The 27,964-nt window shown below is 47.8% G+C and overlaps 2 protein-coding genes across 2 annotated transcripts in view; one reads left to right on the plus strand and one right to left on the minus strand.

Moving 5' to 3' along the window:
• LOC132582619 (ATP-binding cassette sub-family C member 12-like) overlaps positions 1-5,000 on the minus strand; it is a 117,766-nt gene extending 112,766 nt beyond the window's left edge. The window contains exon 1 of the mRNA XM_060254279.1: positions 4,674-5,000. The gene's annotated coding sequence lies outside the window, so the exon portion shown is untranslated. The remainder of the gene's footprint in view (positions 1-4,673) is intronic.
• Positions 5,001-12,005: 7,005 nt separating this feature from the next.
• The window catches only part of LONP2 (lon peptidase 2, peroxisomal), an 87,295-nt gene continuing 71,336 nt past the window's right edge, over positions 12,006-27,964 (plus strand). Inside the window, 8 exon segments of the mRNA XM_060253746.1 lie at positions 12,006-12,262; positions 12,264-12,304; positions 15,007-15,241; positions 18,738-18,869; positions 21,497-21,619; positions 24,045-24,199; positions 24,775-24,869; positions 25,508-25,766. Coding sequence (XP_060109729.1) covers positions 12,056-12,262; positions 12,264-12,304; positions 15,007-15,241; positions 18,738-18,869; positions 21,497-21,619; positions 24,045-24,199; positions 24,775-24,869; positions 25,508-25,766 — 1,247 coding nt within the window. The 5' untranslated portion in view covers positions 12,006-12,055.

Genomic DNA, 27,964 nt, shown 5'->3' on the forward strand with positions numbered 1-27,964 from the left:
AAGCCAACATTTAAAATTGCTGAACAACTTTGAATCTATTGGCACATTTTAAGAAGAAGAAGCTATTGGATTTACATCCCACACTCCACTCTGAATCTCAGGCTGAGTGCAGACTCGTCACTTTGGGTTGACTCAGAGGCACCTCTGAAGTCGACCCAAAAAAACCTTCCAGATGGCAACATCTGGCTTCTGTCTGGATCACGTACTCACCCCGTCCTCAAGGCCGCTTCTCTCACCTCAAAAAGGCACCATGGCAAAAGTGGTGCCTTTCCGCTGGGGTGTCTCCGAGGTGGCTCCCGGCCATCTGGAAGGCTGGGGAGTAGCTGAAGAGCACCCAGGGAGCCACCGATGGGATGCGTGAGCATTCCAGATGCTCCCCGGGTGCCCACAGCTTGCCCTTTTTTTGAGTGCCATCTGGAAGCTCCGGGGCGCTCTATTTCTGACTGGCTTTATTCGGGGCGGGTGCAAGCCACTCCAAACCAACCCTCTGTTATCAACCTCAGAGTCTCAGAGTGGCTCACAATCTCCTTTACCTTCCTCCCTCGCAACAAACACCCTGTGAAGTGGGTGGGGCTGAGAGGACTCTCACAGCAGCTGCCCTTTCAAGGACAACCTCTGCCAGCTATGGCTAACCCAAGGCCATTCCAGAAGCTGCAAGTGGAGGAGTGGGGAATCAAACCTGCTTCTCCCAGATAAGAGTCTGCGCACTTAACTACTACACCAAACCGGCTCTAAAACCAACAAAGTTTTATTCCAGGTATAAGCTTTTGTGCATATGCACACTTGGTGGTCCCCCATCCTGAATTTACAATTGCAGTTTGGAATATTAGTCATGGAAGAGGGATAATATGCAAACAGAGGGTGGCAGAACCAAGGAAATCATAATTAGTGGTCATAGAAGAAAAAAGATGGAATGGACCCCTGGACCCATATACTTTTCTCCCTTTCTCACAATACAAGAACTTGTGGGCATGCAATGAAATTGTTGAGCAGTCGGGTTAGAACGGATGAAAGGAAGTACTTCTTCACCCATAGGGCGATTAACACATGGAATTCACTGCCGCAGGAGGTGGCGGCTACAAGCATAGACAGCTTCAAGAGGGGAATGCATATGCATATGGAGCAGAGGTCCATCAGTGGCTATTAGTCACAGGGTATAGATGGAACTCTCTGTCTGGGGCACTGATGCTCTGTATTCTTGGTGCTTGGGAGGGGCAACAGTGGGAGGGCTTCTAGTGTCCTGGCCCCACTGGTGGACCTCCTGATGGCCCCTGAGTTTTTTGGCCACTGTGTGACAGAGTGTTGGACTGGATGGGCCACTGGCCTGATCCAACATGGCTTCTCTTATATTCTTATGTAGTCCAACCCTCCCTGCACAATCCAGGAAATTCCCAGCTCCCCCTCATTCACCCAGTGACCCCTGCTCTATGCTTATTATTGTTCAAAGCCAAGGAAATTCTAAATGTCTTCATCTGGAGCTCTGTTCTCAAAAGGATAGTTGCCACCAGTTGAGTGAATGCAGGCAGGGGATTCTGTAACTGAGAGGGGTGCTAGCCTTCAGGTGGGGCCTACAGGGATCAGATTCTCTAGAGGAAACGGCTGCTCTGGAGGAGGGTGGAGGGACTGTATGGCATCGCACCCAGGGGTGGAATTCTAGCAGGAGTCCCTTTGCATATTAGGCCACACCCCGCAATGTAGCCAATCCTCCAAGAGCTTACAAGGCTCTTTTTTGCAAGCTGTTGGAGGATTGGCTACATCTGGGCAGGGGGAGCGCACAGACCATTTGTCTGCGACCACTTATTTAATGATAAAAACCCTGCCCATTTTGAATGCATCAACCGAGATGTGGGCTGGAATATCGATTTCTCATCAGGAACGGCAGATGACCATTTTCTCAAATCGTGATGCAGCGTCGCTGCCGGCCTCGTGCGACAAATATATAATCAGTTGAGGGGGCAGCGAGGGAGGATTACGGAGAGAACAGAGCGATGCCAAAGAACGCGAGCAAATGGAAGAATGCAGGAAAAGCCATGGGCTGAGACCAGTGGTCCATCTATTCTGCCTCCCACTCAGGGCCAGATTAACAATTAGGCCGAGTAGGTACTGGACTATGGGCCTCCATGCCTTTAGGGGCCCTGGGCTGGCTCCCCCCCTTAGTTTTCCCTCTGCTTGCAGCCCTCCCAGCCTGCACGCGCAGCCAGCAACTGAGCTGCTCTTTGCCTGACTTGCCTGGTGTGGCTGCTGTTGGTGGCGTTGCCAAATTTGCCTCTCTCTGTCTCTCCCCCGCAGCTTTGTCAAAGGGGCTTTTGAGAAGGTGCCTGCAGGCTGCAGAAGGCGCTCCCACTTTGAGGTAATTTGCGAGGCCCCCCCCCCCGAGATTTTGACTGCCTAGGGGCCTCCACAGGGTTTAATCTGGCACTGCTGATGCTGTGGCTAACCAGGCATCCCAAATGCCAGCCTGCAGGGCACAAAGTTGCCTCCGAATACCTGCGCACCGGCATTCAGAGGTTGGTGGTAGTGGAAAGTGTCCTCAAGTCACAGCTGACCTATAGCGACCTCAGAGGGTTTTCAAGGCAAGAGACCTTCAGAGGTGGTTTGCCTTCGCCTGCCTCTGCTTCAGCAGTTTTTTCTGTGCATCTCAGCTGTCTGAAGGGGCTTTCTCGGGTGACTGGCTTCAGTTCATGAACCAGCCAAAATAATCACAAACAGAAGAAGAAGAAGGCGTGCCCTTCCCCACAACAGACACCCTGTGAGGCGGGTGGGGCTGAGAGGACTCTCACAGCAGCTGCCCTTTCAAGGACAACCTCCGCCAGAGCTATGGCTAACCCAAGGCCATTCCAGAAGCTGCAAGTGGAAGAGTGGGGAATCAAACCTGCTTCTCCCAGATAAGAGTCCACACACTTAACTACTACACCAAACCGGCTCTAAAACCAACAAAGTTTTATTCCAGGTATAAGCTTTTGTGCATATGCACACTTGGTGGTCCCCCATCCTGAATTTACAATTGCAGTTCGGAATATTAGTCATGGAAGAGGGATAATATGCAAACAGAGGGTGGCAGAACCAAGGAAATCATAATTAGCTGTCATAGAAGAAAAAAGATGGAATGGACCCCTGGACCCATATACTTTTCTCCCTTTCTCACAATACAAGAACTTGTGGGCATGCAATGAAATTGTTGAGCAGTCGGGTTAGAACGGATAAAAGGAAGTACTTCTTCACCCATAGGGCAGCAAGTGCAAGTGGAGGAGTAAGGAATCAAACCTGGTTCTCCCAGATAAGAGTCCACTACACCAAAGGCTTTTGAGCCAGTTTATGCCCATTCCTAGTTATGACCCTGGTATTCCTTGGCGGTCTTCCAGCCATTTCCTAGTCAGGGCCAACTCTGCTTAGCTTCTGAGATCTGACAAGATCGGGCTAGCCACTGAATACAGAGGCTCCCTTTACTCTCTGCTAGTAGCCACTGATAGATCTCCCCTCCGTGAATCTGCCTAACCCCTTATTGATGTCTAACTCCCACTGATGCTAACAGCCATAACTGCATCCACTGGAAGGGAATTCCGCAAACTTGTTTTTTGTCAAGCAAAGGATTGTGTTCTTTAGTCCTTCCTGAAACTAGGTCCCAATTCCCGTCAGATTCATTGGGTGTCCCTGGGTCTGGTATTAAGGGAGAGGAAGAAAAACCTCCCCTTTATTTACTTTCTCCACCCCATGCATAATTGTATAAAACTCTAGCACAGGGATGGCCAAATTGCAGCTCGGGAACCACACGTGGCTCCTTCACGCATACTATGTGGCTCTCAAAGCCCCCGTTGCCATGTTGGCCAGTTTAGAGAAGGCATCTGTCTCTTTAAATCACTTCTCCAAGCCAAGCCAGCTGGCGGCTTGGAGAATGGATTTAAAGTTAAAGTTGCTTTCTTTCCGATTCTTCCTCCCCCCCCCCCCCCTTCTTCCTCCATCTATTTGTCTTCCTTCCTTCCTTCCTACTCTCAAACATCAGGCATTCATGTCTTGTGGCTCTCAAACATCTGAGATTTATTCAATGTGGCTCTTACAAGTTTGCCACCCCCCCGGGGGCTATGCCATGCCCCTTCCCTCCCAACTTCCCTTAAAGTTGCTTTCTTTTCACCTCTCCCTCTCTGCCTATTCCCCATCTATTTTCCTTCCTTCCTTCCTTCCTTCCTTCCTTCCTTCCTTCCTTCCTTCCTTCCTTCCTTCCTTCCTTCCTTCCTTCCTTCCTTCCTTCCTGCTCTCAAACATCAGGCATTCATGTCTTGTGGCTCTCAAACATCTGAGATTTATTCTGTGTGGCTCTTATATTATTCAGGTTCGGTCACCCCTGCTCCAACATGTCCCGACATAGTTTTCTTTTCTTTTCTGAATTGAAAAACCCCAGACTTTTTAGCTGTTCCTTGAAGGTAAGGTGTTCCAAACCCCTTAATAAATCTCAGTTGCTTGCCGCCTTCTGTGCTTTTTTCTGCCACTACAAACTTTTTTTTTAAACAAAAAAAGATATGTGACCACTAGTTCTCCGTTTTCTTTTCTCCCCTTAGCAGGTATTCCAGAAGCTGCAAGAGAAAGATCTTCCATCTTGAAGATTTTTAAAGCAACAGATAGCACTGGGCAATCGTGTTCCATCCTAGGGGAATTTAAAAAAAAAACAGATAACATACCATGTGAGATCCAATCACTTTTCTTCTCTGGCAAAGTGCAGTGTGACGGACGGAGTTCTGCTGCCGGTCTTTGTGGACGTGTGTGCGCCGTACCGTTAACCACAACCGTGGTAGTTGGTCTAAAGGTTGCTGAGGTGCAGATTCACGAGGTTTTGCCGGGGTCAAGGCCTCGAGTGTTCCATTATCTTTTAAGATTGCCACAGAAGGAACAAAAATTCAGCAGGTGCTGGAATCCGAGCCGGGATTCTTTAAAGATAACTTTAGCCTCTCTGTTTGCTGAGTCATGCTGTGATTTCCCCACCCCCTTGATTGAAGAACTGTTCATGTGCTTGACTCATACCTACCAAATGTTTTTGTCAAGAGTGGGCAAAAGGACTCCAGAGGGTTGCAAAATACCTTCCCATTGCTACTGTGTGAGTTGCTAGCCCACCTCACAGGGCTGGTGTCAGCTGGGGCAGCTGCCAATGCAAGGTGGCGGCTACAAGCATAGACAGTTTCAAGAGGGGATTGGATAAGCATATGGAGCAGAGGTCCGTCAGTGGCTGTTAGCCACAGCATATTGCTGGAACTCTCTGTCTGGGGCAGTGAAGCTCTGTATTCTTGGTGCTTGGGAAGGACAACAGTGGGAGAGCTTCTAGTGTCCTGGCCGCACTGGTGGACCTCCTAATGGCACCTGTTATTTTGGCCAGTGTTGGACTGGATGGGCCATTGGCCTGATCCAACATGGCTCCTCTTATGTTCTTATGGGATGCCAGGTCTGCCCCCCCCAGCTACAAGTGGGGGATTGGTGGGTAGAGTTGCCAGATGCAGGCTGGAGAACATCTGGGGATCTGGAGGTGGAGCCTGGAGAAGACAAGGGTATGATGCCATAGCATCAATCCTCCAGAACATCCATTTTCTCCAGGGGAACTGATCCCTGTGCTCTGGAGAGCAGCTGTAATTCCAGGGGATCCCCAGGTCCTACCTGGAGGTTGGCATGCCTAGCAGGGACTCAAATTTTCTTGCAGCGCCCACTGCCACAGATCCCTCCAACTGTGCGCTGCCAGGGAAGAAGAAGAAGATATTGTATTTATATCCTCCCCTCCCCTCCAAATCTCAGAGTCTCAGAGCAGCTCACAATCTCCTTTATCTTCCTCCCCCACAACAGACACCCTGTGAGGTGGGTGGGGCTGAGAGGGCTCTCACAGCAGCTGCCCTTTCAAGGCCAACTCCTGTGATAGCTATGGCTGACCCAAGGCCATTCCAGCAGGTGCAAGTGGAGGGATGGGGAATCAAACCTGGTTCTCCCAGATAAGAGTCTGCACACTTCACCACTACACCAAACTGGCTCTCAGTTTGGAAAGGACATGCAGGTCGGTGATTTGCAAGGGTGACATTCCTGAGGGACACAGTGATGGTGCTGCTATCTCCACGTCTGAGGGAAGGACATCTGCTTAGTGGGAAGGCTCACAAATAGCCAAGGCAAGGCAAGACACAGACAAGTGGGGATTTATTTATTGGATTTATAGACTAGATTTATAGAAGTGCACTATAAAACAATACATGCAGCAAAACATTAGAATGTCAGGCCCCACCTGGAGGCTGGCAACCCTAACTCTCTGCTCAGTGGGAAGAAGCTATTACCAGTCTGTAGCCTAGCATGTTTGCAAATGACAAGGCCTCTTAAGGGGGATTTTGCAATGAAAGAATATCAATTAAACCAGGCATAACTTTACCTCTGTACGGTTTTACCTCTGTACAGAATGGCAAATGGCAATTGATCAAAGGGCACCAGCTGTGCCATCACTCATTAACAGGGATCTGGTCATATTATAAACCAATATTTACTGCTCAGTTTTTCTTAGCAATAAAGATGCCTAATAGTCAGTGTTTTTGAAGTACAAACTTCAATTCCATAAACTGCGCTAGCAAACCTTGGCTATTGCTATCATTGTCTGATCTTGTTGAGCCAGAAATAAACAGTACAACCTCCTAGAAGTTTGGCAGACAACAGGCATTGTGTTTGCGTTAATGCTTCTGTTAATGTTCAGTGTAGTGGAGTTAGATTGGAATTCTCTGATTTCAGCGAAGTGGAGGAGGGAGAGAAAGCACGCAGGGGGGGGGGGGGGACAATCATAACTGGGAATTCCATTTCTAATTATTTCTTCTACGTGCTGGATTTCAGGCGATCCTTAATTACAAGATGGGTAAGGAACATATAAACAGCGGCAGCCTCCAGACACAAAGAGGCAATGGCGAATTTGCACTGCTTTTGCGCCATTAGCTTTCCCACGACCAGTGCTGGGATCAAAATTGCCCTGCCATAAGGGGGACTCATGCCATACTTTAAAAATGAACACAAGGCAATCCTGTAAGACTTTTTGTTGTCAAGGGAGCTGGAACACTGCAGGTCGAAAGAAAAACGAGGCGTGCTTCAGGAGATCGAATCTCAGACATATGAGGTCACCTGAGGCAAGCTCTTCTCTCCCTGACTCACTCCTCTTCCCCCCCTATTTGAAATGCAGGGCTTCTTTTGTAGAAAAAAAGCCCAGGAGGAACTCATTTGCATATTATGTCACACCCCTGATGTCGCCGTTGTTTCACACAGCCTTTTTAAAGGAAATGCCCAGCTGGAACTCATTTGCATATTAGGCCACATCCCCTGATGGCACCATTGTTTCACACAGCTTTTTGCAGAAAAGGCCCAGCTGGAACTCATTTGCATATTAGGCCACACTCCATGATGTCACCGTTGCTTCACACAGCCTTTTAAAAGGAAATGTCCAGCTGGAACTCATTTGCATATTAGGCCACACACCCCTGATGGCACCATTGTTTCACACAGGACTTTTTTTGTAGAAAAGACCCAGCTGGAACTCATTTGCATATTAGGCCACACCCCCTGGCGCCAAGCCAGCCAGAACTGCATCCCTGTGCATTCCTGCTAAAAAAAAGCCCTGTTCAAATGCAAAGATAATCTTTATTGGTCACAGTTCTACCCTTTAAGCAACAGGGTTGCTGGGTCCCCCCTGGCAACTGGTGGAGGATGGAGGGGGGTAGGGTTGCTCTTGCAGGTGGGAAAACGGGGGATTTGGGGAGGACGAGGACCTCAGCTGAGTACAATGTCCTAGAATCTACCCTCCAAAGCAGTCGTTTTCTCTAGGGAAATGGATCTCTATACTCTGGAGATGATCTCTAATTCCATGGGATCCCCAGGTCCCACCTTGAGGTTGGCATCCCTATCAGCACACATGGATTTCCCCTCCCCATTTTAATCTCACAACTCCCTTATAAGGTAAGTTAGGCTGTGTTTGATTGGTCCAAAGGAGGGGTGTCCAAACTGTAGCTCTTTCACACACATTGTGTGGCTCTTGAAGCCCCCCCCCCCGCCCCATCCACCCTGTTGGCTGATTTGGAAAAGGACTTTATCTCTTTAAGTCACTTAAGTTAAATCATTTAAAGCCTTGGAAAAAGCATTTCTGCCTTTAAATCACTTAAGTTAAATAATTCAAAGTCACAGTTTCTTTCTTTCCACCTCTCCTCCTTCATCTATTTCCTTCCTTCCTTCCCTCCCTGTCTTGTGGTTCTCAAACATCTGACATTTATTCCATGTGGCTGTTATGTTAAGCAAGTTTGGCCACCCCTGATCCAAAGTCACCCAGATCCAAGTAGGCAGCCGTGTTGGTCTGAAGTGGTAGACCAAAATAGAGTCAATTGCACTTTTAAGACCAACTTAATTTTATTTAGAACGTAAGTCGCCCAGTGAGCTTCATGGATGAGTGGGGATACAAACCAGGACTTCATCCGCCTGTGACCAACACTCCAACCACTCGCATGCCCTTGCTCTCATCTAATATTTGGCCTGCCCTTCTGGGCTGTCGTAAGGATGGCAGTGATCATGGACAGACAGGTGCTGAACAAATGCCCATTTATTGTTCCGTGAGTCTCATCCGATGCATCTTCACTCATATTGTGCTCCATTAAGATTTCCTCCCAGGTGACTTTGCATCGGGCTGCAGCATTTCCCTATGAGACACTAAAGCTTTTTAGTCTGGGAAGGGTCCCAGATGGTTCACGTGGGCTAGGAAGCAGAAGAGCGACAGTTTTAATACTGATCCAGGTGGGCGGCCGCGTCGGTCTGAAGCAATAGAACAAAGTAGGAGTCCAGTAGCACCTTTAAGACCAACAAAGTTTTATTGAGAATGTAAGCTTTCGTATGCAGGCATACTTCTTCAGATGAGGGGATGGGGTACAGTGAGCAGAGTTACATAAAGCTGGTGGGGAAGAAGAAGAAGAAGAAGATATTGGATTTATATCCCGCCCTCCACTCCGAAGAGTCTCAGAGCGGCTCACAATCTCCTTTACCTTCCTCCCCCACAACAGACACCCTGTGAGGGGGGGTGGGGCTGGAGAGGGCTCTCACAGCAGCTGCCCTTTCAAGGACAACCTCTGCCAGGGCTATGGCTGACCCAAGGCCATGCTAGCAGGTGCAAGTGGAGGAGTGGGGAATCAAACCCGGTTCTCCCAGATAAGAGTCTGCACACTTAACCACTACACCAAACTGGCTTTGGGGAGTGGTTTAGAATGCAAAATGGTACGAAGTTAAAATACAATGGCAAAATAGTGTAATTAACAAATTGAACGAACATTTGGTCTGGACTCCTACTTAGTTTTTAATAATTAGACACTGTAAATACCAAGATAAACGGGGAACCCCCCCCCCCAAATGCCACCAGTAAATTGCTCCCGGATTTTGGTCATGATCCAGCACAGTGAAGAGATGCCCCCCACCTGAGGGCCCCATTCATTACATTGGGATTTAAATGTACTTGTGTGAACAGGACTTTGCGGTCCAGCAGATGCATTGCTGTTTCTAAGAACAACATTCAGAATCAATTAAAAGTGCTACCCTGACATCTTGTGGCTGTAGGAGAATAAAGCAGTGTTTATGAGTACTAGAGGCAATACAAACTCAAAAGAGACAAAATGACCAAAAACAGTTTATCTGTTTGGGTGCTTTTAGGGGATAGGCTGGGGTGGGGTTTTTTTGCACACCATCATGCCTAAATGTATTTCCTTTCAACAGCCCATCTGTTCCCCTTCAGGTGGATTTGCTAGCATGCAGAAATCACTTTCGTGTAGTTTGGCCCCACTGAGAGCCAGTTTGGTATAGTGGTTAAGTGTCTGGACTCTTATCTGGGAGAACCGGGTTTGATTCCCCACTCCTCCACTTGCACCTGCTGGAATAGCCTTGGGTCAGCCCATAACTCTGGCAGAGGTTATCCTTGAAAGGGCAGCTGCCGTAAGAGCTCTCTCAGCCCTACGTACCTCACAGGGTGTCTGTTGTGGGAGAGGAAGATAAAGGAGATTGTCGCTCTGAGATTCGGAGTGGAGGGCGGGGATATAAATCCAATATCTTCTTCTTCTTGATGTACCTCCTGATGGCACCTGGTTTTTTGCCCACTGTGTGACACAGAATGTTGGACTGGATGGGCCATTGGCCTGATCCAGCATGGCTTCTCTTATGTTCTTATGTTCTCTTATGTCCCCATAAACAGAAAGAACAGCAGGGCTGGTTTAGAGACATTTTTGGTGCTTTGGATTCAAAAGTTAAATCACCTTCTTGAAGGGTCACCCCCCCCCTTTTTTTTTTTAAATAGCCTTGCTCCTGTGTCTGTAATGACAGCTTAGTGGGGGTTTTATCTCCTTGCTGCATAAAGAATGAATGTACTGATCTCTCTGGCTCAAACAGGGCCTAAAGACACAGGAGCAGGATGGATATTCTCTCCTGCTCAGTTGGCAACCTCAGCTAACACAGGATACAGCCCACCAGGAAGTTCTCCCATGCAAAACATATGGATGTGAAGAGAGCTGTATAAAAGAACTGCAAGGGTATATGTAGGCAGAGCTTTTTTTTTGTAGCAGGAACTGCTTTGCATATTAGGCCACACACACCTGAAGTAGCCAATCCTCCAGGAGCTTACAGTAGGCCCTGTACTAAGAGCCCTGTAAGTTCCAGCAGGATTGGCTACATCAGGGGTGTGTGGCCTAATATGCAAAGGAGGTCCTGCTATAAAAAAAAAAAAAGCCTGGCTCTTTGTAATTTTAAGTGAAGACCCCCCCCCCCCTTAGCTGCCTTTTTAGCACCTTGCCTTATTGATTGTTCATATCTGATTTTGCTGAATGTGTAATAGCAGGATTTCTATATAGCTTGTAAGTGTGTGAAGCATAGGATTGCCAGCTCTGGGTTGGGAAATTTTTGGAGATTTTGGGGGTGGAGCCTAGGGTGGGTGAGGTTGGGATGGGGTTTGGAAGGGATATAATGCCAGACAGTCCACCTGCCAAAGCAGCCATTTTCTCCAGGGAAACTGATCTCTGTAACCTGAAGACCAAATGTAATTCTCCTTACCACTTACCAACCGTAGTTACCACAAAGCTGCACTAGGGGGGGGCGGGCACACAAATTTTCACACACACACCCTCCATACATCTGACGCTGTGTTTCTCGAAAGCTTATGCTGCATTAAAATTTGGTACTTTTAAAGGCGCTACTGGACTCTACAGATTTTCAATAGGCTGCTCACAGATTTCTGCTCTCTGCTCACAACCTCCTTCTGAGGTCCATAGAACTGAGCCCTTTGGTCCAATCTTTCTGAAACTTGAGGAGGTGTTTGTGGAGAGGCACCAGCAGTTATGCTGCAAATTTGGTGTCTTTACTCCAAAAAATAGCCCCCCCGAGCCTCAGATACCCCCAGATCGATTCTCCATTATAGCCTATGGAACTATTAACTATACCAGGGTTTTGTAGCAGGAACTTCTTTGCATATTAGGTCACACCTCCCTGATGAAGCCAATCTTCCTGGGGCTTACAGTAGGCCCTGTACTAAAAGCCCTGTAAACTCTTGGAGGATTGGCTACATCAGGGGTGTGTGGCCTGATATGCAAAGGAGCTCCTGCTACAAAAATACTCCTAGGCAGCACATTCTTGTAATCTCACAGCACCAGTGGGGCAGGGTGGCAGAGTTGCCAACTCCAGAGTGGGAAATTCCTGGGGATTTGGGGGTGGAGTCTGGGGAGGACAGGGATCTCCCTCTCTCCTCCCTCCCCCCACCTATTTGCCTTCCTTCCCTCCTTCCTTGAAGTTCTCAAACATCTGACATTCATGTCTTGTGGCCCTCAAACATCTGACGTTTATTCTGTGTGGCTCTTAAGTTAAGCAAGTTTGGCCACTTCTGCTTTAAACGAATTTAACCGACATTCTACCGACTCGACAAAAGCGCGCAGAGGGCTTTGCAGTGCCTCAGGAAGCCTGCAGGTGGCAGAGACGAGCGGTTCCCGGCCGGCGAGATTGGGCCCTGCCGGCTTCCGTAGCGCGGCCTGGACGGACTCGCGCTGGCCGGGCCATGGCGTCGCAGGCGTCGCAGGGCGGGAGCCCCATCCAGATCCCCAGCCGACTGCCGCTGCTGCTCACCCCGGAGGCCGTGCTGCTGCCGGGCTCCACCATGCGCGCCAGCGTGGACTCGCCGCGGAACATGCAGCTGGTGCGGAGCCGCCTGCTGAAGGGCACGTCGCTCAAGAGCACCATCATCGGCGTTATCCCCCGACACCCACGACCCGGCCGGCGACCAGGACCCCCTGCCCCCGCTCCACAGGTACCGCGCAGGCCACGCCCCCTCCGTCGCCCGGGCGACCGGCGCCGCCTCGCGCGACCCCTCTCTCCGTCGCCATGGCAACGGCCCCGGCTTCGACCAACGGCCGCGGCTCGCGCCCCGCCCCCTCTGCCGTCATGGCAACTGCCTCCCCTTCCTCTTTTCTGTCGCTATGGCTACTGTTGTCTCTGTCGCCGTGGTAACTCACCCTTTTGCCGCGACTTACATCCTGGTACCTTTATGTATTGATTCGTTTATTTGTTCTTTGTCGCTTAAGTGATACCCCCGCCTTTCTCTCCATTGGGGAGTGTTTTCCTTCGGTTGTCATGGTAACCTTCAGGCTTCCTGACACCTTTTGTGTCACCACTGATCTCTGCTGCTAGGACTACCTCAAGGGTCTGGCAGTAGTCCCCCCCCCCTCCCTGCAGCAGTGCTGTTCTGTCTGTTTATTGTTATGGCAACTGCTCCTCCTGGTCTTCCCTCACACGTGTCCTGGCACATGTTTCTTTTACTCCTCCCCTCTGTTGGCATGGTAACTGCCATGTCTGGTCCCCCAACGCCTGCCTGACCATGTCTGGTCATCATGCCTCTCTTGCAACGACCTCTGTTTCTTGCCTAGATCTCCATAGCCAGGGCTTTTTTTGAGCAGGAGCGCAGTTCTGGCTGGCTTGGTGTTAGGGGGTGTGTCCTAATGTGCAAAACAATGGTGATGTCAGATGGTGTGGCCTAATATATAAATGAGTTCCTCTTGGGCTTTTTCTATAAAAAAAGCCCTATCAATAGCTATTGCCAAAGTGACTCTTAGATTGTCATGGTGACCGTTATCTCCCACCCCTGGTGTTGAACCACCAACTTCTCTTGCCAGGACGTCCTTAAATGCTAACTCCGGCTTGAGCCCCTCTTTGGTAAAGATAGGCTCTCCTTTTTGTCATACTCTCAATGTTACTTGACTCCTAGTGTACTCCTATGGAGAATGACTCCAATCCAAGCTCACTGAAATCAGCTCAGTGTTAAAAAACCAAGCTCACTGTGAAAAAACCTGGGTTTTTTGCACAGAGAGTCCCATGTGTGGTCGCACAGTCAGCCACCCCTTTCAACTGTCACTGGAATGCTTTGTTGCAAAGCCAGCATCTGCCTCTCTGGTTGAAATGTGCAAGGGTGGAATCATTCGTGCAGCTAAGGTGGTGATTTGGAGAGACGTGATGACTGTTTTTGTTGTTTCTCAGATGCCATTTTAAGGTGTAAGTAAGACTGGTACTCAGCGCCCTGGGACCATTTACTTTACAGCAAAACTTCCTGAAAGGTGACAGGCAGCTCAGAACAAGTTGAGTCAAGGCCTTGCAGTTCTGCTACTGTTGTGGGAGCCACTCAGATTTGGCCAGTGGCACCCATGGGCAGGTACACCCTTTGCCTCTTCCTGTGGCCCAAGAGGAGAAAATAGGTGAGTCAGCACACTGTCGTTAGTGCTGGTCGGGCCTTAGCTGAGTGGTTCTTACAGTGTTGGAGAGACCGCTGAGCCTGGCTCACTTTTGAGTCATTTTAACATTCCAGTTCACCAGCACCTCTTTGAATTCCCTTACAGTGTGGGGTGAGCCAATAAACAATGTCATCGCTTGTTTGAAATTTGTTGTCACGTGTTCACAGAGTTAGTGACAGATAAATCAAAATGTTATGGCTTCACTTCTCAGCTGTATGTCTGACTTTGCCAGAATTTTGGAATTAGTCTGGGTAGGGTGTTTCTGTTGCCTGTGTGTGCTGATGACAACGTTCTGGAGACCTCGTGGATGGTTTCCTGCTGTGGTGCCTACAGATGTCATTTTGCTCTTTAGACTCTGCTGAGTGTACTCCAGTTTGAGATATGTAGCCATGTTAGTCAGTGATAGTAAAACAAAAATCAGGTCCAGTAGCACCTTATAGACCAAAGGTGTTGAGTAATTACTGGAGATTTTTTTTTGGGGGGGGGGGTTGAACTCTGTGGCATTACACCCTGCTGAGGTTCCTCCTCTCCCCAAACATGACCTTCCACAAGCTCCACCCCCCAAAAAAATCTCCAGGAATTACTCAATCCAAAACTGGCAAATCTAGACCCACTGGCTCTGGCGTGGAAATGCTAAAAAAAAATGGAGTATGGCCAGGTAAAGTGGGAGGGGGGGAAAGCTCCCCCTCACTGCCAGTTTGGTGTAGTGGTGAAGTGCACAGACTCTTATCTGGGAGAACCGGGTTTAATTCCCCACTTCTCCACTTGCAGCTGCTGGAATAGCCTTGGGTCAGCCATAGCTTTTGTAGGGGTTGTCCTTGAAAGGGCAGCTGCTGTAAGAGCTCTGTCAGCCTCACCTACCTCACAGTGTGTCTGTTGTATGTGTGTTTGGGGGGAAGGTAAAGGAGACTGTGACCACTCTGAGATTCAGAGTATAGGACGGGATATAAATCCAATATCATCTTCTTCTACTGCTACTCTGTTTTTGGTACAAAACAATTCCCCACTTTCTGCTTTAGAAACGAGTGGGTGGTCATGTGTAAAACTGCATGTGGATCAATTCCTCTACCTGCGGATTCATCCCTCCCCCGTGATACGTTTAGTTCGACCTTTATTCCCAGTGGCTTGAGTGAAATTCTTAGAAAAGAGAGCAAAGGTCTGTTGCGCTGGTTGCTAAATCTCTTGCATTGTCACGGCAAGTAAGGGGAAACCTTCTTAACTCTTTCAGGATCGGCACGGCGGCACTTGCAGTTCAAGTGGTTGGCAGCAACTGGCCCAAGCCTCATTACACGCTGCTGGTAACAGGCCTCTGCAGATTCCAGATTTTGCAACTGGTGAAGGAGAAGCCCTATCCAGTCGCTGACGTCGAGCAGCTGGATCGGCTGGAGCAGTTCACCAACAAATCGAAAGCCGAGGAGGAACTGGGGGAGCTGTCTGAGCAGTTTTATAAATACGCAGTGCAGGTTCGCTGCTTCGGTGTTGGAACTGTGGAAGCTGATTTTAAGCATCATCGTCTTTAGGTTGTTAAGTGTAGGCAGAAGACCTGTAGCTCAGTGGTGGAGCACATCATTTTGCACACAGATGGCCTTTGGTTCAATTGTTGACATCTCCTGTTAAGGCGATCTTCGGTGATAGGTGCTGAGAAGGGTCGTTCACTGCCTGAGACTCTGCTTGTCCAAATACACAGAATATGGAGAAAGAGGCAGAGAACTTTTTCTTGTCTTGCCATAATAATAGAATACAGGGACGCCCGCTGAAATTTATGAGGAGAGCAAAACAAGATCATTTTTGGCCAGTGCATAGTCAACTTATGAAATGGCAGCTGCTACTTTAAAGTTGATTTTAAAAGGATAATAAATTCTGTGGAGAAGCTGTCATTCGCTGGCTATTAGCTGGGCTGACTAGATAAATCCATGTTCAGCGGCAGCATGCCTCTAACTTTTGTTTGTTGGGTGAACAACTGTAGTGGGCTGCTTCAGCCTCCGTGCCCAAGTTATACGTCAGGGGTGGCCAAACTTGTTTACTATAAGAGCCACATAGAATAAAGTTCAGATGTGTGAGAGCTGCAAGACATGAATATCAGATGCTTGAGAGCTGCAGGACAGGAAGGGAGGGAGGGGTGGTAAGAAAGCAAGTTTAACTTTAAATGCTCTAGCTGGCTTGGCTTGGAGAAGTGATTTAAAGATAGAAGTGCCTGCTCCAAGCTGGCTAATGGGGTGGCAGGGGCTTGGAGAGCCACATAAGATGTGTGAAAGAGCCACATGTGGTTCCCGAGCCACAGTTTGGCCACCCCTGTTATAGTTCTTTTGAGTGATCTAGTTGGCCACTTTTGGGAACAAGGATGTTGGACTGGATAAAATCCAGTCTGCCAGGTCGTCATGACACATAGAAATTTAGTTATGGCCCCTAGTATTTTTGATGGTGGCAATAATTAGAAAATACAGCCATACATAGCCTTGAAAGCTGAAATGTGAAACTAGCTTTTAAGTTTTTGAAGTGACTTCTAGAGCCAAAGAAAATGTGTTAGTACTTCAGATAAAGCAATGGTCTAAACATATGAAGCTGCCTTATACTGAATCAGACCCTAGGTCCATCAAAGTCAGTATTGTCTACACAGACTGGCAGAGGCTCACCAGGTGAGGTTTTTTACACCTATTTGCCTGGACCCTTTTGCGTTGGAGATGCTGGTGATTGAACCTGGGACCTTCTGCTTACCAAGCAGATGCTCTACCACTGAGCCACTGTCCCTCCCTCTACACCATCTCATTCAGTGGGGCCCTTTTGGAGCATATTACCTTCTTTAAGGCAATACTGAGCAAGATTTGTCAAAAGTATAAAGCAGTTACATATGTGTCCCTCCCTACTTTAGCCATCCAGCTACAGAATGTATCTATTGTATTTAAAATAAGCGCCAAGGCCACTTTAGTAAATCTGAAGGGTAGATTGCAATAGGAGAATGAGCACTAGAAATTGGGGGGGGGGGGTGTTGTAGGGAAACAGTATTTTTTGGTTCAGGTCTGTTGGACCTGAGGAAAAAATTGGTATTTCTGAAAAATCCTAGATCCAATACCGTTATGGTATTCAGATCTGGGACTTTTCAGAAATCCTGAATTTTGGGGGGTCCAATGGACCTGAAGTGAAAAATACCATGGTTATTTTTTTTTTAAGCCACTTTGACCCTAGGGCTGGCTCGACTTCTCCTCCAGCGTGGCTTAAACTAGGATCCCGCTGCACACAGACCTGGCTGGAAGGGGCTTTCCTGCGGTGTAGTCTAGACCAACTCTCCCCACAGGCTCATTTGGGCTCTGCCGGGCAGCCTGGTTTAAACCAGACTGTCCAAGGGAGCCATTCCTATGGGGGGAGTTCTCCCTGCAGGCTCTGCTGGGCAGCTCAGTTTAAACTGGATTGTCCAACAGAGCTTGCAAAGGAGCCTATCCTGCGGAGAGAACTATCCTGCAGGAAGAAGTGGCTGACCCTGGGCTGGCTCCTCTTGCAGCTTGGTTTAAAGAGCAGTGAGAGGGCCTAGTTCCAGCTGAGGCAGTGCGGAGGTCTCAGCTCCTGCTGTTTCAGCTGATTCAGAATATAGCTGAATATACCTGAATAAAAGCTGGAAAATTCGGCTTTTATTCAGGTCGGCTATCCTCGTAGCCGATTAGATTCTCTGAAGCTGTATTCGTCTTAATTAATACCCAGAAAATACCAGTAAGGTATTTTGGGGGGTATTTTTTCAGCTCAGTTTATGTCGATTGCACACCTGTACTAGAGACCTGGTTTGCAAGGTCTGTACCTTTGCCAGTGTGTGTGTGGGGCGGGGGGGATCACAAAAAGCTTAGCACATGAGACTGCTTGATAAACTGGCAGTGCACGAAGCAGCTGGAAAAATTAGTACAGCTTGTTCCTCAGGTTATGCGTGGTGGCTTGCCCAAATTCTTTGGTCTGAATGAGGGCTAGAGGCGGTTGCCGTCCCAGTCTCGTAACATCTTGCTGTCAGATTGCCTGAGAACCCTTCTAGGCACGGAGATGGTGGCTGCCAGGCAGAAAAAGGCAGAAGAGGTTTTAGTTTGTCGTTTTGCTGATCCTTCCAGATTCTGTTGGGGGAGCCCATAGTCATGCACACTATTTTAGGACATGATTCATAGCTGTGAGTCTGGCTGCTAACTGCTGCTTTGCCTCGAGGGGAAAAAGAAAGACTGTGCGCACCATGCAAAGTGAGCTGGGAACTCTGATGATAATTGCATCAGAAAGGCATTCAAATCATGCGGCAGAAAACCCTCTAGCTCTGTAGTCGGCAGTACTAATTGGCCTCAAGGAGTCGGTTACCTGTGCTTGTTCAGGTACAATCCTGCAGGGGGTCGCCTCAAGGCAAATGGTTTTTCAGCCGCTGAAATTCCGAAACAATTCTTGCAATAGCTTTGGTTTCTGTGATGCAAAATGATGCTGGAAAAGCATTTAAAACTCTTTTTTTTTGTAATAACAAAAGTTTATTGAGGATTGCAAAGATAAGCAGAACAACAACAGTTATGAATAGGCATTGTGAGAAATACAGCTAAAATCACTCAGATACACACTGGAAAGTAAACTGGAAAGCAATGCAATGGCAGAAAATAAATGCTTCCATAATAAATATAGAGCATAACTAACCAATTAAATTGATAATTCCACAATAAAATTGACAGATATAATATTAAACAAAATATTAGCATACTACATTAAAAGTTACTACATTAAAAATAAAAACAAAAGTTTCCACTCCTGTGTCATAGCATAAGAAGTCTTTAGGTGTCTAGTTCTTGGACTGTTTCTCCCTGTTTTATTGTATTACTATGCCATTAAAGGTTTGTTTGAAAGGAAAGCAAGAAGTCTTGTGCAATAGAAAAGAAAGAAAGGGGTGAAATGTATTAAAAACAGAGCATTGGCTTAATACTCTTTTTTTGTGTGTGTGTCCTTTGCCTTATGAAGCTGGTTGAAATGCTGGACATGTCGGTCCCTGCGGTCGCTAAACTACGACGCCTCTTGGACAATCTGCCCCGGGAAGCTTTGCCGGATATATTAACTTCCATCATCCGCACCAGTAACCAAGAGAAGCTGCAGGTACAATGTGCTGCTGCTCTTCAGGCCAGGCGCCATACTGTTTCCCCCCCATTCGTGCTCTCCGTGCTTGTTTTCACATTCCACTTCTGTCAAAATGATTCATAACAGTTAAGTCGGAAACGCGATAATTGCCTGAAGCCCATTGCCATAAATTTAAAAAATAATCATAGTAAACAGTTGTAGCGTGAAGCTCAGGTAATTAAGCTGCAAGTTACATCTCATAACTTACCTATTTAGAACCTTATACTCCCTTCCAGTACAACTTCTTTCGATAAGAGGAAGAAGAGGGTGATTGACACATGGAATTCACTGCCACAGAAGATGGCAGCAGCTACAAGCATAGATGGCCACAAGAGGGGCTTGGATAAGCATACGGAGCAGAGGTCCATCAGTGGCTATTAGCCACAGGGTGATGCTCTGTATTCTTGGTGCTTGGAGTGGGAGCCAACAATGGGAGGGCTTCTAGTGTTCTGGCCCCACTGGTAGACTTCCTGATGGTGCCTGGTTTTCTGCCCACTGTGTGACACAGTGTTGGACTGGATGGGCCATTGGCCTGATCCAGCATTGCTTCTCTTATGTTCTAATTAGTGGGAGTCACCAGATCATAGCATGACCTGGATGGCCCAGGCTAGCCTGATTCCATTGGAAGCTAAGCAGGGTCATTCCTGGTTAGTATTTGGATGAGAGACCACCAAGGAAGACCAAGGTTCCTAGGCAGAGGCAGGCAGTGGCAAAACATGTCCGTGTCTCTTGCCTTAAAAACCCTACAAAGTCGCCTTTTCGTCAGCTGGGATTTGATGGCACTTTCCACCACCGTTAGATCCAACTTGGCAGAAGAGAGATAAGCGGAGCCAGTCCAGTAATTTTGACTCCACTCCCTTTTCTGCACCACCTTTCCAATAGAAGACCATAGGTTTATACCCCACCTTTCTCTCTGAGTCAGAGTCTCAATCTCCAATATCTTCTCTCCCCACAACAGACACCCTGTGAGGTGGGTGGGGCTGAGAGAGCTCTCACAGAACCCTCCCTTTTGAGGACAACTGCGAGAGCTATGGCTGACCAAAGGCCATTCCAGCAGCTGCAAGTGGAGGAGTGGGGAATCAAGCCCAGTTCTCCCAGGTGAGCCCACACACTTAACCACTACACCCAACTGGAGCCCCTATATCATTCTGTGGGAAGTATGGTGCCTTTACTTGAAATGAGTCACTGAAGTCACACATTCCAATTTTGTGTTCTGGATTGTGTGAAGAAGTCTGGCTGTCCCTATGGCAGATATTTTTTGGTGAGGATTGGTGCTCTGTTAAAGCATATGCCAACAATCCTAGGTTCCAGCCCTGGCATTTCATGTAAGGATTCCTGTTAAAGAATTCCAGCCAGTTTGGTGTAGTGGTTAGGGAGTGCAGACTCTAATCTGGGAGAACCGGGTTTAATCGCCACTCCTCCACATGCAGCCTGCTGGGTGACCTTGGGCCAATCCACAGTTCTCCTGGAACTGTTCTCTCAAGAGCAGTTCTCTCAGAGCTCTCTCAGCCCCACCAGAATGTCTGTTGTGGGAAGAGGAAGGGAACGGCGATTGTAAGCTGCTGTGAGACTCCCAAATGAAAGATGGGGTATAAATCCAACGCTTCTTAATGGAGCATGGACTGACCTCAGCCTGAGACCTTGAAAATACTAGGCAGCATGGATTTGGGCTATGCGGACCAAAGATCAAGCTCAGTAAAAGCAGATTCATCAGCGACATGTTCCTCAACCTGACTGCTTGCAGATTGCACATTGTCAGGGCTCACTTTGTAGGAGGAGCTCCTTTGCATATTAGGCCACACACCTTTGATGTAGCCACTCCTCCTGGAGCTTACAGTAGGCCCTGTAAGAAGAGCCCTGTAAGTTCTTGGAGGAGTGGCTACATCAGGAGGGTGTGGCCTAATATGCAAAGGAGCTCCTGCTACAAAGTGAGCCCTGCACATTGATATTCTCCTTCGTCACCCACTGAAGAAGAATGAGACATTGGAACTCACCTGAAGGTTTCTTCTCTTCAGTGGGCTGAAGTTATCCACAATCCACCGCAATTGAAAAAAAAGTCTAGTCTGACGCAAAATCTCTTATGGGGCTGAGCTGTATTGCGACTGGAGGATCAGCCTCACTCTGAGCCAATGCAGCCTACGCAGATTTGCATAGGCCTGCCTGGAGCGAGAGGAGGCGTGACCTAGCCAGTTTGGATGATTTTGCCCCACCGGAGAGAAGAAACCTTCAGGTAAGTTCCAACGTTTTGTTCCCTTGCAATAGGCACTGATATATCCGGTGCGGCAGATGTGTTTGGTAGCGCTGGGAGAGGAAGGATGCTTGAGAAACATGACAGCAGTCCTAAGAACTTAAGCCATGCTGGATCAGGCCAGTGGCCCATCCAGTCCAACACTGTGTCACACAGTGGGCCAGAGCCTGGATGCCATCAGGAGGTCCACCAGCAGGGCCAAAACTCTAGAAGCCCTCCCACTGTTGCCTCCTGAGCACCAAGAATTCAAGGCCTCACTGCCGCAGACATAGTGGTTAATAGCCACTTACAGACCTCTGCTCTATGTTGATCCGATTCCCCTCTTGAAAACTACACGGCTACATTCTTTTCTTGTTAGATTTTGGATGCGGTTGGCTTGGAGGAGCGATTCAAGATGACCATCCCCTTGCTCATGCGGCAGATCGAAGGGTTGAAGTTGCTTCAGAAAACCCGGAAGCCAAAGCAGGACAATGACAAACGGGTACGTCGGTCCAATGTTTTATCTTAAAAGGTTTTTTAATTAGAGGCAAGGCACCCATCGACACTTTTCTTGGCACCTGCCAGGTGTTTTTAGAAAGTAGGCAAGGCCAGGTGGGGCTTTTGCCGAGCTAGGCTTCTAATTGGCTGTGTAGATTTGTTTAAAAACATTGCTTTGGCAGCAGCTGCTACCACAGCACAAGAATCTTCCCTGAATAGCTTCTTGCAGGAGCTAGTTTGTGGCTGTACCCACCAGTTGGTGTTAGAATTCCAAAGGTGCTCACAGGGTCAAAAAGATTGGCAACCCTTACACTAACTCTTGTCGTGAAACTGTTTTCCTGCCTTCATGCGGCTTGCAGGAGCCATTATTACCCCTTTGGGTGCAGAGGAGAGGGATGAGGAGCCTGGAGACCAAGCCCTATGAGGAAAGGCAGAGGGACATGGGAAAGCTCAGTCTGGAGAAGAGGTTGAGGGGGGACAGGATTGCTCTCTTGAAGTCTTTGAAGGGCTGTCCCTTAGAGGAGGGCAGGGAGCTGTTCCTGTTGGCAGCAGAAGAAAGGACTTGTGATAATGGGTCTATATTAAGGGCGGGAAGGTACTGGGTAGATATTAGGAAAAACCTTTTTTACCGAAAGAGTTGTTCAGCAGTGGAAATCCGCTACCGAGGGAAGTGGTGAGCTCCCCCTCACAGGCAGTCTTCAAGCAGCGGCTGGACAAGCACTTGTCAGAGATGCTGAGTCTAGTTTGATCCTGTATTGGGTAGGGGGGTGAACCAGATGGCCTGTAGGGCCCCTTCCAGCTCTGATTCTGCGATTCCTCTGTGCTGTGATTCCGGTCCGAACTGGGGAGAGGAGGCTGCAGCTGCTGTTCAACACTTACAGAGGTTTTTTGATAACATGTCCCCCCCCCCCACTTCATCAACCCTCTTTCCTTTCAAGTGGGATAATCGTAGCCACTCACCTTTGGGGGTTGTTGCCAGGACCGCCGTGTTTGACCGTGGGTGCACTCGGAATGCAAACGATGCAAAAGGCCTGGCTGATGCTGAATAAGGACCGCTGAGGTCTATGCAAGGATGGGGTACTTTCCTGTTGCGGCAGAATTTCTGTTGCGGTTGATCCTCTTTTATGAAATTGGCAACGAGGTGTCCAAGCTTTTCAGCACTATTAAGCATTCCTGTTGCTAACTGCTTAGGCTGAGAATCTAGGTCAGTAGAGTAAATGTGGGTGAAAGGCGAAAGCTGTCTCAGGACAGGAAAAGCCTTATATGGTGTGAACTGGAGCTGGTAAGAGTAACAGATAACTGGCCACCTGTAAATGCAGCTGGAGATTCTGGAATGCATAATGTCAGATAAGATAGAAGGCAAGCGATAAAGTTTCCGGGGAAATTGCTTTATAAACCCTGGGATCTAGAGAAAAGTGACTGACTTGGATAGAGACCGGGAGTGGGGGGGGGAGGTCTCTATGCTAGTCAAGCCTTGGAAGGGGGCTGAACTGCACTAGAGACAGGAGACTGTCTTCATGCTGGTCATGCCTTTCTAAATGGGACTTGGGACTTAGATTCTAACTGGGAAAATGTAGACTAATAGGGTGAAGTCTTGGGACTTAGATTTTTCATTGTGCTCTCTGTTTTATGCTTGACTACATTCTAATTGCGTAACTGTATTCTGAAATGTACTAATGTTATCTATTGCTTTGCTTTTCTATATGTATTATTCAACCTTCTGTCTGAAGGAGAAACTTGGAGTTTAATAAAACTTATCTGTACGGTCTTGAAACTTAATAGTGCGTATGTATAAGCCTTCCGAAAACTGCAGAAAACCAAAAAATTGTTTTGGTTGCTGAGGTGTACAAAAATAAATCCTGCCTCACCTGTAAGAGCCTTTGAGCACCATAATGGAAGAACGGCTTGAGCAGGAATGCGGTGGGGGGGCGGAATGCTGAGAAGCATTATAGGAGTGCAAATTGTCATTATTACTGCTTATGTGCAGCCAGCCGGAAATAAAGGAAAATGCACATTTCAGTTATATTTTGAGCTACTTCGACATGCATTCTGTATTATGTGATGGAATCAGAATGCTGGTGTTACGTGCAGCATAGCAATTGATGTCTGTCAAGCATGCCAGGAGAAGAGTTATGTGAAGCGCAGAAGCTTAATTGTGCGCCATCTACTCCGCTTGGTTTGGCTTTGAAGAGGTCATCTTTTATTGTTATTATCACGATCCCTTTTAGTTTTGATTGACGTTGCAAGATGTGGGTTCTCAAAGCGTCCCGCATCACACGGCTACCAGCCATTTATATTCTGCAGTGGCAACTTCTTATATTAATAAATTGTGGATTCATTCGATAGCTGATTGTTTGTGGCAGCAGCCGTGAGATTACACATGGAAAGCTGGTGTTTTTCTCTCCTCTCCCGTGCCTCACCTTTTTTAGGTCGTGGCCATACGTCCCATCCGAAGAATCACTCACATTGCAGAAGACGAGGAGGAGGATGAAGACCACGATGACATTATTGTGCTGGAGAAGAAAATCCGCGCCTCCAGTATGCCCGAGCAGGCTCTCAAAGTGTGCGTCAAAGAGGTGAAGAGGTAGGTTGCTTCTCTGAGCACGGGACGTTATTTTCAAGTGACTGCTTAAAGCAGGTTTTATTTTATACATACATGATCCTTGCCCTGTCAGAAACTGGTTCTGTGTGGGCATTTTTGCTCGGGTTAGGATTGTCATCCTAGACATTAATTCCATCTCAGAGTTGGAAGAAGAATATCGGCCATTGTAGGAAGTCCAACTGCTGCTTGGAATTAGGCTAATAGAATATCCCATGGCAGCAGAGAGGGTTAGGATATGGTGCTGTTAGCAGTGTTCCCTCTAAGCGGAGCTAGCTCACAGATTTTTAGCCTCCAGCTCGCACATTTTTGTCTTAGCTCAAGAAGGATGATCCCAGAGCACTGTAATTCATATGGTAGCTCCCAACTTTAATGCCAGTAGCTCACAAGTTAGAATTTTTGCTCACAAGACTCTGCAGCTTAGAGGGAACATTGCAACTTTAAATGTATTCTCCAAGCTGGGTTGGAGAATGCATTTAAAGAGGAATGTTAGTATTCCTTGCTTCAGATCTGATGGATTGAGAGAAGGCTCTCAGTGATCTATGGATCTGTTCTTCCAGGCTTAAGAAGATGCCTCAGTCAATGCCGGAATATGCCTTAACTCGGAATTATTTGGAGCTGATGGTGGAACTGCCGTGGAGTAAAAGTACCAGAGGTAAAGTCTGCCGTTTTGCAGGCCGGGATTGCATGCCATTCCAAAAACGTATGGGCTGTTGCAGGAGGTGCTGTGGCCCAGGGGCAGAGCATCTGCTTGGCCAGCAGACAGTCTTTGATTCTGTCCCTCCGCTCTCCCATTGAAAGGCTCAGATAGTGGGTTATGTGACCTACTTCAGCCTGAGACCCTGGAGAACCATTGCTGCTCTGAGCAGACAACACTGACCTTGACCTCAACAGCCAGTTTGGTGTAGTGGTTAAAAGCGGTGGACTCTAATCTGGAGAACTGGGGTTGATTCCTCCCTCCTCCACAAGAAGCCAGTTGGGTGACCTTGAGCCAGTCACAGCTCGCTCAGAGCTCTCTTAGCCCCGCCTCCCTCACAAGGTGTCTGTTCTGGGGAGAAAAAGCAAACATGTTCATAAGCTGCCTCTTTGGGTAGTGAAGGGCAGGTTATAGAACCAACCCTTCTCCTTGATGGATCTGATTTAGTACAAGGCAGCCTTGTGTGTTTTGCACTTAAATACGTGCTGTGTTATCGAAGTTGCCAGTTCTTGTGGTAAGCTGGAAGAGTGACAGTGTTTTCGCTCAGTTTTCTTTTTTCCTTTTTCCCGATCAAACATTTAACACACGGCCAACAGACCGCCTAGATATCCGGGCAGCCAGAATTCTCTTGGACAACGACCACTATGCTATGGAGAAGCTGAAGAAGAGAGTGCTGGAGTACTTGGCAGTCAGGCAGCTGAAGAACAACTTGAAGGGCCCCATCCTTTGCTTCGTAGGCCCTCCCGGAGTTGGAAAGACTAGCGTGGGGAGATCCGTGGCAAAGACTTTGGGCCGAGAGTTCCATCGCATTGCCTTGGGAGGAGTCTGCGACCAATCCGACATCCGAGGACACAGGTATCCCGAGCGTTCATTATAATACTTCCCAGTTTGGTGTAGTGGTTAAGTTCATGGGCTCTTATCTGGGAGAACCGGGTTTGATTCCCCACTCCTTCACCTGCAGCTGCTGGAATGGCCTTGGGTCAGCCATGGCTCTTGCAGGAGTTGTCCTTGAAAGGGCAGCTGCTGTAAGAGCTCTCTCAGCCCCACCCACCTCACAGGGTGTCTGTTGTGGGGGGAGAAGATAATGGAGACTGTAAGCCACTCAGAGACTCTGGTTCAGAGAGAATGGCGGAGTATAAATCTACGGTATTCTTCCTCTCTTTCCTCTGCTCCTCCTTCCTCCTCCTCCTTCTCCTCCCCCTCCCCGGCATCTTAATTGTGATAAATGGGTTGGCTTCCCAGTGGAAGAAGACATACTGCAACATCTGCATCCCATTGTATCCCTTCAATCTTTGTTGCCAGGGAGCAGTGAAGTCTAACTCAGGGGGGCCAAACTTGCTTAACCTAAGAGCCACATAGAATAAACATCAGATGTTTGAGGGCCACAAGACATGAATGTCTGATGTTTGAGAGAAGGAAGGAAGGTAAACAGATGGGAATGGGAGAGGTGCAAAAGCAACTTTAAATGTATTCTTCAAGCTTGGTTGGAGATTACATTTAAAGAGAGAAATGTCTTCTCCAAGCCAGCTGACAAGATGGTGGGGGCTTTGAGAGCCACACAATACGTGTGATAGAGCCATTGGCCACCCCTGGTCTAGCTAACTTACATTTCTCCTACAAATTGACTTCATAGGATGGATGAGGAACTATTTAAATTAACAGACAGAAATGGGAATGCTGAACGTTCCAAATATTGGCTTTAACGGTGTTTTTAGTGGGAGCTCAGTGGCTAGAGACAGTGCCCCAAACCAGCGTGGAACACATGAAGCTGCTTTATATTGAATTGGATCTTTGGTCTATTAATGTCATTGTCTTCCGCTCAGACTGGCAGCAGCTTTCCAAGATTTTAGGCAGCATCGCTTGTCATCTGATCATATGAACTAGAGATGGCAGGGCTTGAACGTGGGACCTTCTGCACATCAACCTGATGCTCTACGACAGAGCCGCACTTGTCTGTGGCCTATTTATGAACATATGAAGCTGCCTTATACTGAATCAGACCTTTGGTCCATCCAAGTCAGTAATAATAATAATAATAATAATAATAATAATAATAATAAATTTTATTTCTATCCCGCCCTCCCCACCTCGGCAGGCTCAGGGCGGCTAACAACATTTTATGGGAACATACAATAATGGATAAAAGCCTTTAAATTTAACAATATAAAACATTAACAATAACTTAATAACATTAAAAAACCAATCTAATAAATACAGTTATTCGGCGGTATAGATCTTCAAACCGCATTGGCAGATCTTAGTTACCGATCTCCTAGCAGTCCAAGTGTGCAAGTTTAAAAAGGACGGTCTTGCAGGCCCTGTGGAACTGATCAGTATTGTCAGACTGGCAGCGGCTCTCCAGGGTCTCAAGCTGAGGTTTTTCACATCTGTTTGCCTGGACCCTTTTTGTGGAGATGCCGGGGATTGAACCTGGGACCTTCTGCTTCCCAAGCAGATGCTCTACCACTGAGCCACCGTCCCTCCCCTTGAACAGCTGAGGTTTTTCACACCTATTTGCCTGGACCCTTTTGTGGAGATGCTGGGGATTGAACCTGGGACCTTCTGCTTCCCAAGCAGATGCTCTACCACTGAGCCACCGTCCCTTCCCTTGAACAGCTGAGGTTTTTCACACCTATTTGCCTGGACCCTTTTGTGGAGATGCTGGGGATTGAACCTGGGACCTTCTGCTTCCCAAGCAGATGCTCTACCACTGAGCCACCGTCCTTCCCGTCATTTATTGTTGGAGTTCTGCATATTTTGATGTGGGGTCTCTCCCCCCACAGGCTGTTGTAGCTAAGGCTGCTTACAGATGCCTTTAGAAACCACTACTTGTCTATTACGGGCACGAACACATCTTGTTTTCAGGTCCCCAGGCATTTCTTATGTAGTAAGAAGGCTGAAGGCAGCTTTATTTTTCAGCGTAAATATTTGTAGATTAAATGGGTACAAAACAGCGTGGAGTTCCCAACTTTGGCACTGCCAGTTTTTCCACAATTACATTGTGCATAATGGCACTTTCTTCAAAACAAGAGAGACGTTTTGTTATGATAGAA

This window comes from Heteronotia binoei, chromosome 14, assembly GCF_032191835.1.
Source record: "Heteronotia binoei isolate CCM8104 ecotype False Entrance Well chromosome 14, APGP_CSIRO_Hbin_v1, whole genome shotgun sequence".
Classification (NCBI taxonomy): domain Eukaryota; kingdom Metazoa; phylum Chordata; class Lepidosauria; order Squamata; family Gekkonidae; genus Heteronotia; species Heteronotia binoei.